General features: G+C 41.7%; 2 protein-coding genes across 2 annotated transcripts in view; both read right to left on the reverse strand.

The window, feature by feature from the left end:
* Positions 1-10,152, reverse strand: part of sidt2 (SID1 transmembrane family, member 2) — a 101,144-nt gene extending 90,992 nt beyond the window's left edge. Inside the window, exon 1 of the mRNA XM_084065179.1 lies at positions 10,140-10,152. The gene's annotated coding sequence lies outside the window, so the exon portion shown is untranslated. The remainder of the gene's footprint in view (positions 1-10,139) is intronic.
* Positions 1-13,261, reverse strand: part of cep164 (centrosomal protein 164) — a 79,006-nt gene that overhangs the window by 1,690 nt on the left and 64,055 nt on the right. Inside the window, exons 26-28 of the mRNA XM_084065215.1 lie at positions 12,966-13,143; positions 10,562-10,634; positions 3,361-3,468 (exon numbers count right to left, since the gene is read on the reverse strand). Of these exons, the coding sequence (XP_083921341.1) occupies positions 3,361-3,468; positions 10,562-10,634; positions 12,966-13,143 (359 nt within the window). The remainder of the gene's footprint in view (positions 1-3,360; positions 3,469-10,561; positions 10,635-12,965; positions 13,144-13,261) is intronic.

A 13,261-nucleotide genomic window follows, 5' to 3' on the forward strand; every position in this document is an offset into this window, starting at 1 on the left:
GATTTTAGTGATTTTTAACTGTGGGGGCGGAGGAATTCTGTCCATTGGTAAATAAACATAAACGCAGCCTCCGATTTCCGTGAAACTTTGTACGGGCAAGACCTGGGATGTTGGTTGTCTAGGAAGTCACAACCGGAAATGGTTGAATTTGGCGGAAGTACCGCCTAAGGAAATGACGTTGATGCTTTACAAATCATTCTTACAAAACATTCTCCGTTAATGAAACGAGTGTTGTGATTGGTAAAAAAAATATTGTTTCCGGGGGAAACGCGTACGACGGAAATCCTGCCCACTCAGGACTTCCTAGACACTCGCTGCTTTAGGTCGTGACCAGGCTCTTCTCTTTGCAGATGAGTGAGGCTGGGACCGAGGCTAAAACACGCTGCACAGTGCACACACTATGACATTTCAAAATAAGGGCGCATCGTCACAGGATTTCATTAAGATTATCGGGCTCGCCGGAGCAACCCAATAACGGACAAACCTTCCCGATATGTCTGGGAGGACGAAAAAAACATATGTATAGACATTGTCGTGTTCTTGCCACATATCGACAAGCCTCAGCTGTACCACCGCACCACAGACCTGTGCGTGCGTATATGTTCACTTGCGCACGCACGCACGCACACACGCACACACGCACACACACACACACACACACACACACACCTCTATATCATATTGTAGCATCGTGTTCGGCTAGGGTGATTGAAGGCGAGTATGAAAGGTGGGATTCAGGGTCAAAGAACGCAGATCTGCGTTCTTTTAAAAAAAATAAAAAAATATATATGTATTTTTTAGATTTGACCCAAAGACCAGGGAGATATGATTTTTCGAAGATTTAGACTCCCATCCACTTCCTTGTTAACTTAAAACTTAAAAATTCTGTATCTCGGCTCCTGAGTACTTTTATTTTTTCATTGAAAAAGTCTGGCAGTCTACTGTAGAAAATAAATAAATAATTCTGGCAGCCAATGTGTTAATAGATACACATATTTCTTATATCAAAAGTCCCTAAAAAGCCAATCTTAATTACTTCCTGTGAAGGAAAACGTGCTGTGTGATGACAATAGATACACTATCTATGTCATCACCCAGCAAGATGACATAGAAATCAAGATTAATTTATATTCATGAAAGTTTCATGAATATAAATGAATCTTGATTTCTTTCACCTGTGTGATTCGCATAACTGCACGTTCCTCCGAACACGCAGTTGATTTTAATTACAGAACCACTTCGTTTTGAACGTCATCAGACGATGTATTTCAGCACACTAAAATATGAGTCTGAAAACATTTTAGGTTAGAAACAAGCAACTTGGTAACAAACATTCTGCACAGTGGCTTTATATATATATTTAGTGTCTTTCTCTCCCTTGGCCAGCCTGCTAGTCTCGCGTTACCAGACTGTTTCCTCCCACAATTTTCAAATGTTTCCGGTCATACAGTCTGGGACTCGGAAGCTCTGATCATGATTAGAATATAAACCGGATGTGGAGCCTCGTCTCCATTTCCGTTTCGTCTTTACAGTCGCGCAAATTTATCCATATAAATACAAATCATCTAAGTATACATAGCTTGCTGCTTAGCAGAAATGGAAATTAAAAAGTAAAGTGTAAGAGTGCCAGGATTGCCAGAATTAATTCTGAAAAGTGCCAGAGTTTTTTTTCACAGAAAACAAAAAGTGCTTAGGAAGCGAGATACAGCCTTTTTCAGTTCTAAGTTTCCTCTCTCGGATTTTGGGAGTTGTAGTTCCAGACTCTATATAGCATTCAGAGATTGTGTAATAGTTGTCTGGCTACGCGAGACTACTGTACCAGCCTGCTCCTGCTTCAAAATGAAAACTTCAAAATAAAATGACCAAAAATGTCATTGCACTGGACCTTTGAGGTTTCATCTATCTATATATACAATTTGAATCCTGCGCCATGTCGGTTGTCAGTATGTACGAACGTTGTATGTGGCCAGTGTGACGTAATCTGACATCACGCCAGTGTGACGTAATCTGACATCACGATGAGACGGTCGTCCCGAATATGGACACAACGCCAGTGTGACGTAATCTCACGACAGCATGACATCACGCATGACATCACATCCTACCTATAAATTCTAGGATGCCGTCAGATCGCACCAGTTCGACGGCTTCCATAGTGGGTTTTGGTCATTGGAGAGGTGATGCACGTCACCTCTTTCTGAAGTGGGTACTTTCAAAGCCATTTAGGAGAGCACACAAAACACAAAACACAAAACTCTCTCTCACACTGTGAGGTGCCTGTAAGGTGGCACTGCAAAGTGAACGACGCGTCACGCTAGACGTTCGGGCCGCGTAGCGGCCCGAACTTCTAGTATATATATACAATTTGAATCCTGCGCCATGTCGGTTGTCAGTATGTACGTACGTTGTATGTGGCCAGTGTGACGTAATCTGACATCACGCCAGTGTGACGTAATCTGACATCACGATGAGACGGTATATGACATCACATCCTACCTATAAATTCTAGGATGCCGTCAGATCGCACCAGTTCGACGGCTTCCATAGTGGGTTTTGGTCATTGGAGAGGTGATGCACGTCACCTCTTTCTGAAGTGGGTACTTTCAAAGCCTGCCGTGGACTTAGGAGAGCACAAAACTCTCTCTCACACTGTGAGGTGCCTGTAAGGTGGCACTGCAAAGTGAACGATGCGTCACGCTAGACGTTCGGGCCGCGTAGCGGCCCGAACTTCTAGTGTAAAACAAGTTGAATTGCCTTGTTGTTGTTGAAATGTGCCATACACATAAACTAGACTTACATTGGATTGTTACAATATCAAACCTGATAATACAATTCTCTATGGAGAAAATCAAAGAGACAATTTCTTCTTCCGACACCACACTGCTCAGGTCTGTGGTGTTCTTATCTAGCGGTACCAGAAGCAGTGGTAGAAGAAGTACTCAGATATTTTACTTAAGTAAATGTAGCAATACCACAATATAAAAATACTCTGTTACAAGTAAAAGGCCTGTGTTCAAAATGTTACTTGAGTAAAAGTACAAAAGTATTGGCATCAAAATATCCTTAAAGTAGCAAAAGTAAAAAGTACTAAAATGTTTGAAAATAGCCGATCTACAAGCTCACAACGCGTCGCGATGCGACGCGTTGTGAGCTTGTAGATCTGCTATTTTCAAATAGCCTATGTATAAAATAGGGCTAGAGTGTATGTTTTATAATGTAGTAATTTATATCTGCAAAGTAACTACTGTAGTAACAAAAGTTTTCAAATAATTGTAGTGGAGTAAAAGCACAATATTTGCCTCTGAGATGTAGTGGAGTACATGTACTTAGTTACTTTTACACCATTGACCGGAAGGATACATGCTGTTGTCTTTCCTGCGTTTCTCCAGCCACTTCTTGTTGGTGTCGATGAGACCCTGCAGCCGCTGACCGTCCACCTCCGCTGACCTGTGGACACGTGCACGCTCACTGGAACGCACACACACACACACACACACACACACACACACACACACACACACACACACACACACACACACACACACACACACACACACACACACACACACACACACACGTTAATTTAGGAAAAAACATATACAGTGGGTGACCATTGACTTTGTCGTTTTTTTTCATTCTTCTCATGCGTTTCATGCAGGGCATGTATGATTTCCACTCTGTGCCACTAGGGGCAGCAGCGGTCTACTGCCTACAGCCCACAGCAGACAGCAAGAATATATTTGTTACTAGTTACTGTATATCCTCTCCAAACTGTACATACATTACTTTACACTTTTGTATTATGTTTTGGCACTTGCTTTGGAAAATGTAAACGTATGTTTTATCATGCCAATAGCTCATTTGAATAGCAAAATTGTTTGTTTTGGGGTTTTTAGGCACTGTTTTTCCTAGAAAGACAGAGAAAGATCCTGTCTGTTGCTTACAGTACAAGATGTGACATTTATATTAAGCAAAATATTAAGCAAATAAAGTTAGATAGCATGATGCTGCGCTTAACATTAGTTTAATTTTAACGTCTTAATTGATAAAACGAGACGGGAAAATAAACGTATTTTTTTCTCTTGCCAATAGCTCATTTGAATTGACAAATTGTATTTCTGTGGTGGTGGTTCAGTGGCACTATATATATATATATATATATATATATATATATATATATATATATATATATATATATATATATATATATATATATATATATATATTTAATATATACTGGGGTCATACGTTCTGTGCTTTCTGTGTGTGCACTTATGCCGTGTGTTTGATTGATTGATTGATGTACTTTATTTAGTAAGACATGAGAACAGTACATGGCAGTACATAACAGTACATGGAAGTACAAATTCGCAATACAAGGTCTACTAAACTGGATAGCTCAGTTAAGCACGTAGCTTGTTTAAGATGAGATCCCCATGCACACAAATCATGTTGACATATAAGAGACAGACAGATATACACACTACTATACAGAATGTCATACAATCAGTTTACAGGTTACTGGTATGAAGTATGAAGGGTGAAAAATATGTACAAAAAAGAAAGAGAGGGGGGGGGGGGGTAGGTTAGGTTAGGACATGGGGTAGGTTAGGACTTGGACAGGGGCCATTTTTGAATTGCAGCCTCCTGAAGGTGTATCTTTAGGGCATTTTTGAAAGTAAGTAGGGTTTTACACTCCTTTACTCCTTTTGGTAGGGCATTCCACATTTTAGATGAATAGCATGAGAAAGAGTTCATTCCCTTTGTTGTGCCAAATCTGGGTTGAACATGGTTTGTGGAGCTGCCTCTGGTGTTATGATCATGGACTTGATTAACATTTTGGAAGTATTTTGACAAATACAGGGGGATCCCAATGTTGTGGTGTATCTTAAAGACCAGGCCCATAGCAAGTTGCTGTACTCTGTCCTCAACCCTAAGCCATCCAAGCCTAGCAAAATGGGCATGGGTTAGATGGGCTTTGTAATTGAGGCCAAGAAGTAGCCTTACAAGTTTGTTTTGGGATGTTTGGAGCCTTGTTTTTAGGGCCTTGGAGGTGTTGTGATACCACGAAGTGCATGCATAATCATAATGACCTTGTATGAGGGCCCCTACAAGAATCTTCAGAGTATTCTTACTGACTTTACGAACGAGCCTCCACATCCTCCGTGTTATTTTGTGGACCTTTTTGATCGTCTTTTCAGCGTTTTTGTCACCTGAGAGGTTTGCCTCCAAGATGGAACCCAGGTAGGTAATTTCCTCCTTTCTTGTGATAACATTTTCACCCACTTTGATCGTGAAACTCTCAGCCTTTCTAAGGTTAGGGTTGGACCCAAAGAGGATGGATTCAGTTTTACCCAGGTGTAATGAGAGTTTGTTGTCGGAGAGCCAGATGCAGATCTTGTTGAGTTCAGTGCTGAGAGTTTTCTCAACCTGCAGCCTGTCCCTGTCCGAGACCAGCAGAGCCGAGTCATCTGCGAACAGGAACAGTTTGCAGTCGCAAGCTGAGGACATATCATTCACATATATCAGGAACAGTAGTGGTCCTAGTATGCTTCCTTGAGGAACACCACAAGTCACTGGGAGGGGAGGGGACTGGGTGCCGTTTACTTCCACCACTTGCTCCCTCCCTTCCAGGTAGGATCTCATCCAGTTCACCGACGTGTCATCAAAGCCTATTGCTTTGAGCTTATTGATCATAATTGGGTGATTAACGGTGTCAAAAGCCTTCTGGAGGTCCAGCATGACCATGCCGCAATATTTGCCCTTGTCGACATCTTGTTTGATAGAGTCGTTCAAATAGAGAAGGCATGTGTCAGTGGAGTGGTTTGTTCTGAAACCAGATTGGAATTCGTAAATTAGATTTTTTTCGGCAAGGTACTTATCAACCTGTTCATAGACTATTTTTTCCATGACTTTCGAGATGGAGCTAAGAATAGAAATAGGGCGGTAGTTGCCAGGGTCTAATTGGTTTCCTTTTTTGTACAGAGGGGTCACTCTTGCTTTTTTGAAGTCGTTAGGGACCCGTCCCTGTATGATGGAGAGGTTTATTATGTGGGTAATGATTGGGGCAATGGAGGCGGCTGAGTCTTTTAGAAATTTAGCGGGGATGTTGTCGGGACCTGTGGCTCTGTGTTGTTGGAGTGCACTCAATTTTTTAAACTCTTTCTCTTTCTTTGAGTGGGGGGGGGGGCTATCAAGGCAGGCTATTTGTTCAGATGCAATTTCAGCGTGGCTATTAAATAGGCCAAAAAAAAGCTGATCTACAAGCTCACAAAGAGTCGCGATGCAACTCTATTTTCTAACATTTTAGTCTATTTTTGGCGGAGAGAGAGAGAGAGAGAGAGAGAGAGAGAGAGAGAAATTAATATAATATAGGTCTACTATATATACTTTAGGTACTCGTAACAGAGTAGGCTACTTCTACATTGCAGTATTGCTATTTTTACTTAAGTAAACTGCAAACCAAAAAACTCTTCAACGACATGTGCTCCTTGTCCAGTCTATTCATCGCTAAACCGGTTATGTTAATTATCTCTCTCTCTCTATACAAAGACAAAGTCTCTTTTTTTATCCAGATGCGCTCTCTCTCTCTCTGTACAAAGACAAGGTCTCTCAGAGAGAGAGAGAGAGAGAGAGAGAGAGAGAGATGCATCAAAGTAGGGGTTCTCAATTTTTTTCAGGCCATGACCCCCCAAAATAACCATATTGGGGACCCCCATTTTGCGTGTGCGGCTTTCATCATCAATTTAAAAATAAAGATAATCGGATCATCTGTGAAGCATTTTATGAACATTGAACCTCATAATAACATCACTCCGTTCGCGACTGCATACAGAACGTGTGTCGGCTCTGATGTTTATTAGACAGCATGGACCTCCGCTCATGGACCTCCGCTCAGGTCCTGGAATCCAGAGCCTTATGTCAAGACTTGGCTGCGAGCACATCGCACGGCAGAAAGCACAAAAACCAAAGTGGCACAGCCTGTCATGTCAGATAACCCCGACCCATTTTGGCAGTTTTTATAAGACAGGGGTTATTGGCGTCTTTTTGGTTTGTTTTATTTTATTTCCTCGTTTATACTTATTTCCTCCTCAATATTGTTTAAGAATTAATGTGCTATCCATGACATGCTGTCACCAACCAGTTCACTGTCTGTTATTTAATGATGATCGAATATTGGCTAAATGTTTACAATTTCTGCGGTCCAAACAATGAAAAGCACTAAGAAAAGGCAAGTGAGTCTCTCTTTAATTAAGCATGATGAGCCATGTGTTTTCCACAAAACAATTGAATATCATTGAATATAATGGCACCCTTCATACTACTACATACTACTATGTTATTATAGCTTTCAGTTGGCCACCACAGTCACAGACAGTGCGTTTTAGCGCAGCGCGGCCTGGCGCAGCGCAGCGGAGTGGTTGCGTGCGGGGGGTCGGGGGGCTTTCGTGGGAGGGGGGGACGGGTGGATCAGACCTTAACCCTAAAACCGAAATAAAGTAACAACAAAAAAACTCCAATCCGCTCAAGAACCGCGCTCCCCCACTTCCAAAATTAGCACTAGCCTACAACACTGGCCCAGTCTCTTGCCAAACCGGTTATGTTAATGAAATGCAGCCTATTCCAAATAAGCCAAGTGAGGAACTCTGCTATCAGGTTCCCCCTCCCCCTACAGTACCTCTGTAGGCCTATCTCTTCTATCAAAGTATTTGTTCAGATACAAATTCAGAGCGGCCAATTTTGATATTTTTAATGCGCCTACATGAAGTTAGATGGGCAGAAATGGTGTAGGCCAGTGGTTTTCAACCTTATTCCCATCAGGACCCCCAAATTGACACATATTAGCCCAGGGACCCCCATTTGAAAAGATATGCCAGGGACTCAACCATTTAGATTTCTTGGGCGTCCCAATCTACACTGTATCATCATCATCAGTGTTCATTTAACTCTGAGAGTGTACAAATGGAACCAAATGGACCCGTCAGGGTCCATTTGGTTCCATTTGTACATTAAGAGTTACAGACGCTCATAAGGGTCAATTTGGTTGCTAACTATTAATTTGGCTGGGGACCCCCTGGAACCCCCTCAAGGACCACTGGTGGTCCCCGGACCACTGGTTGAAAACCTCTGGTGTAGGCTATTTTCAACTGTTAATGGGTTTTTCTTTCTTCACAAATGAATTCTACTTTGTTGTAACAGTGTCCCATAAAAGTAGTGAAAATAGCCGATCTACAAGCTCACAAAGTGTTGCATCATGATTTGAATTCCGACTGAAAACGCCACCCTTGCGTCTCCGTGTGTACAACCAAATACGCATCTTTCCTGCACCGATGACGCTTGGGGCTTTTACAGCGCTGCTCCTACACTACCACCGTCAGCAACAAGTGGACATGGAGTAAATGTACTTAGTTACTTTCCGCTTAGTTACTTTCACGTGCATATAAATGAGCCACGCGGTCTTATAAGAATGAAAACAAACGCCTCGCTGTTGGCCATGGATCACATGACGGTCGTCTGTTACGGTCATGGATGAACTCAAAATGTTACTTGAGTTCAATCAAAGTAAAAGTACAAAAGTATTGGCAAATATACTTAAAGTACTGAAATGTTTGAAAATAGCTGATCTACAAGCTCACAATGCGTCGCAATGCGTTGTGAGCTTGTAGATCAGCCATTTTCAAATAGACTATGTGAAATAGGGCAAATAATGTATGTTTTATAATGTAATGATTTATATCTGCAAAGTAACTAGTAACTAAAGCGTTCAAATAATGGTAGTGGAGTAAAAGTACAATATTTTCCTCTGAGATGTAGTGGAGTAGAAGTAAAAGTAAAAATAACAGGTCAACATGTTCATAGCGTGGGATTCGAACCCGGGTCGTAAAATCACCGGACTTCAGTTTTAACCGCTACACTAACTGCACTATTACATTTGCAGAGGAAAGAGGTAATATCGTACTATACAGAAATTGATGCGAGAAAAAAACAAACATATAAGACGTCTGTCTGTCTGTCTCTCTCCACGGACTTTTGAGACAGACAGACAGACAGACAGACAGACAGACAGACAGACAGACAGACAGACAGACAGACAGACAGACAGACAGACAGACAGACAGACAGACAGAAACCAATGTGTGTCTGAACATTTCTAAAATGACAGAGATGCGTTCCTGACTGCCCGACGCTGAACAGAAAACCCAATTTAAACGCTCTAAGCACACGTAATTATTGCTAGTTATTATTATTATTATTAATAATAATATAAGACATCTATCTGTCTGTCTGTCTGTCTGTCTGTCTGTCTGTCTGTCTGTCTGTCTGTCTGTCTGTCTGTCTCTCTGTCACAAAAAAAGTGACTCCAAAGCGGCACCTTGTGGTAGTATTTGGAACTTAAATTTACTGCAAAGCGGGTGAGGCAAATGAGTGAAGTGATTCTCTTATGAAAAGCGACAAAGTCAATGGTCACCCACTGTATAAGTTGAAATATGGAGATACAGTATGTTGTTTCTGCCTGTCCACAACGGTATATCATATTGTAGCATCATGTTCAGTTAGGAGGATTGAAGGCAAATGCGAAAGTTTTATACTCAAACAGTGTTAACCTGTATGAAGTGTGTGAGACTGTTTTAGGGCTGATGATGTTGTATTTACCAAGCAGGAGTAATATGTTGAGTAAATGCACTTAACACATTGAGTGCCAAAACCGCGTCAAGCGTCATTACAAATTAAACATTCTTTCAAAGAATACAACATGGGGAAAGGCAAAGGATTGTAACACCGGCAGTATCATGTTAAGGTGCCCACAAGCATCCGAATTCAGAACTTTCCATCTTTATGTAGACTACCTCTTACGTTTTTGCAAATACACCCGTGGAGTGCCAAAAAAAAACATAAATATATATATTTTTTACCTTTTTGTTTTCCACAAGGGGGGGGGCTAGCGCAGATCTGGAATCACCCATGAACACTCTAAGAAGTAAGGGACAGACGGATCACCGTGCCAAAAAATCTGGCTCCCATCCGCTTCCATTCTATCTCCTTGCTAAAAAACCTCTGCATCTCCTTGACTTTTTAAAGTGGGCAAAACGAGTCATTCTCGATGCGCGATCGCTCTGCAATGGTGACTCGCATGAGACATGTTGTTGTTCCAGGCTTTAGCCAGGACAATCGCGCACCCTACACAGACGCATTGTTTTTCATGGATTGCTCGTCGTGGAGTCTACAGCTTTAAACAGCACAGCGCAGCGCAACGGTGAGATTTCTGGCACCGAACGTAATCTGTTATTATGAAATTTGGGCAACCAATTTGTTAATTATTACTTTATAGGGATAATGTTGTTGTATTAACCTAGCAGGAGAGTTTGTTGAGTAAATGTACTTAATTATTACTTTATATTAGGGATCATGTTGTTGTATTTACCTAGCAGGAGAGTATGTTGAGTAAATGTACTTAATTATGACTTTATAGGGATAATGTTGTTGTATTTACCTAGCAGGAGAGTATGTTGAGTAAATGTACTTAATTATTACTTTATAGGGATAATGTTGTTGTATTTACCTAGCAGGAGAGTATGTTGAGTAAGCAGCGCTGCCTCTCGTGGTACTGGAGGCTATTGGTCCCATAGTGGCCCCTGGTGGACAGAGACACAAATACAGCAAAGGATTCAGTCTAACACTAAAAAGACTAACACTGCAAACAAACATGAACACAGTAACACACACATAACCCACATCTTAAATTAAAAAGCATATCCACATATTAAATTAAAAAGCACATCCATATCTTAAAATAAAAAGCATATGCACACCTTAAATTAAAAACCGAATAAACTACAAAAATCAACCGGAAGTTGAGCATTTTCTTAAAAAAAGAGAATGCCCTATTTGGATTTGGCGGAATCAGCTTTGTTTGCAATCATTTATGGGCTAAAAGAGTGACTTGGAGAGCTGCTTCACTGTGCAATGTAAAGTCAATGAGGATACATATTGATATTGAGATATTTTGGATGATCCATTTCTAATCAACGAAGCAACCGAACAAGACCTCTCAGCCAATATTAGGAGTTAAATCAAGGCAATGTAAACTATACAACCCTAACCTCTACCAACGTGTCAGTGCGCTTTAACCCATTTAGACCGGGAACGCATCTGTGCCATTTTAAGATCTACAAGCATGTAAATCTGCTTTTTTTTATGGAAAATGTGTGCAAGTCTTTGAAACAAAAAAAACCACTGATATTGCAACATAAAAACACTGATATTGCAACATAAATTCTTTAGATATGTATTTGGCCGCGGACCCCCATCTCAAAATATGTTGTTCCAGGGACCCCCAGAAGCAAAGATTTGAGTTACAAATGTTCCCTTTAAAAAAATACATATTCAAAGTTTGCACACATTTTCAAGATTTTTCAAAAGAATAGCAGATCTACAAGCTCATAGCGTAGCACTCGGTGCCGCGCTACGAGCTTGTAGATCTGCTATTTTTGAATAGCCAAAGAAATCTAAAAAATCACACCCTGTGTGAAGGTAGCGGCGCCTTTGATACATTTTGTCATCGATATGTGTTTATAATGTGTTTATAGCCACGTGTCACGTGAAGCTTGACCAATCACTTTGTTGACGCACCTGACCAATCAGAACGTTGACGTACGCACACGGACAAAGTCAGGTATAGAGCAGGATCCGCTCTATACCTAAAGGTATAGAGCGGCTAGCGCCGCTAAAAATGACACAGGTTTGCTCCCGGTCTTAACTCATTCCCTGCCAACGTAAAAAACGTAATTATTTCCATTTACAAATTCTGCCAATAATTTTGATGAAACATTGACTTCACCTCTCACAGTGACACATTTCATTGTAGCACACCCGGATACGGAAATGACGTTTCCGCCTGGCGCCGCTCTAAACCTTGCACTAAATCGCCATTATCTCGGCTTTGTCTTTCTCCGCCGTGGAACGCTGTTTAGAAACGCTGTTTAGAAACGCTGTTTAGAAACTGCTACTACTGCAAAATGGAATGTCGCCGATTGAAAATTTCATCTCTGGGCCACTCACACAACTACCCTGTGTGTCTACAAACAGTTGAACACGCGATCATAAGGGATTTAGCGAGGTCTGTGGCGAGGTGGAAAAAGTAAGTGAGTTTTCCGTTCAAATAGCGAAACATGGTGTTTTTACACTGGGCTGGTGGACAGAGACTCCGCCTCGATCGGGATGTTTGTTGTCTGAGCGACGTGCACGTATCGGGGGGGTGTTTAGAAACGATTGGACTTGCGATCATAATGAAAAAATCACACCCAGTGTGAAGTGGGCGGTGTGTGGTCATCACAACATGACTCACTTAAAAAAAAGGATAAATGACTTTTATTGACTTTTAAATGACTGCTATTCATAGGGCTGCACATGTGTCATGTGTTTCGCTAGCCAATCACAGTCCTGAATTTGCAAAGTCAGCCAATCACATTACAGTTAGTGGTGATGACACTAGCTGTAATGTGATTGGCTGACCTTGCAAAAGTATCGATTTGCATTAACAATGGAAGGGTTAGGGGTGTAGATTGCGTTGACTATTGGCCAATCACGGTGCAGGATTGGTCAGTGTCCAAAACTCAATTATCCGCCCCAAAAATCACACCCTGTGTGAAGAGAGTGGTGCCTTTGATGAGCCCCGTATTGATGTTGTCATCAATGTTTGTTTGTTGGACATACATACACCCGGACACACAGACAAAGTCAGATATAGGAGTGGTTGGCACCACTCAAAAATGAAAATGTTAAAGTTATAAAAAACACTAAATCGCAGGCAGTGGGCAAACACAGCCAGAAATAAGTCTGGCAGAAAATGAGTTAACGGATTAAACACCAAAAGTGTGCATTAGTTAGTTTGTGCCGCAGGTTTCTAGTTGCTTTGCTCAAAGGCCTCAAACAGTTGGGGGGGGGGTTTAGGGGTTTGTCGTTACCGGGGAAGATCTGGGCCCAGCGGCTGTTGAGGAGGTCCTCGGAGGAGGCGTGTGCGTGGCTGCTGATGGAGGTGGAGTAGAAGGGGGCGGCCGGCGTGTCTCTGTGGAGGCCCCAGGACAGGGGCCCGGAGAGGGGCCCTCCTTGGGGTGTCAGCAGCGAGGACCCAGGACCCTGGCTCTGAACCATGGAGACAGTGGAGGATCAGGGTTATTATAATTAAAAAAAACATAAAACTCAAACTAGAATTGGAAGAAAAAAAAAACATTGTAGTTCTTTCTTTCTTTTTCCTTTATTC

Source organism: Gymnoscopelus microlampas, assembly GCF_963454915.1.
Source record: "Gymnoscopelus microlampas genome assembly, chromosome: 8".
In the NCBI taxonomy this organism is placed as follows: domain Eukaryota; kingdom Metazoa; phylum Chordata; class Actinopteri; order Myctophiformes; family Myctophidae; genus Gymnoscopelus; species Gymnoscopelus microlampas.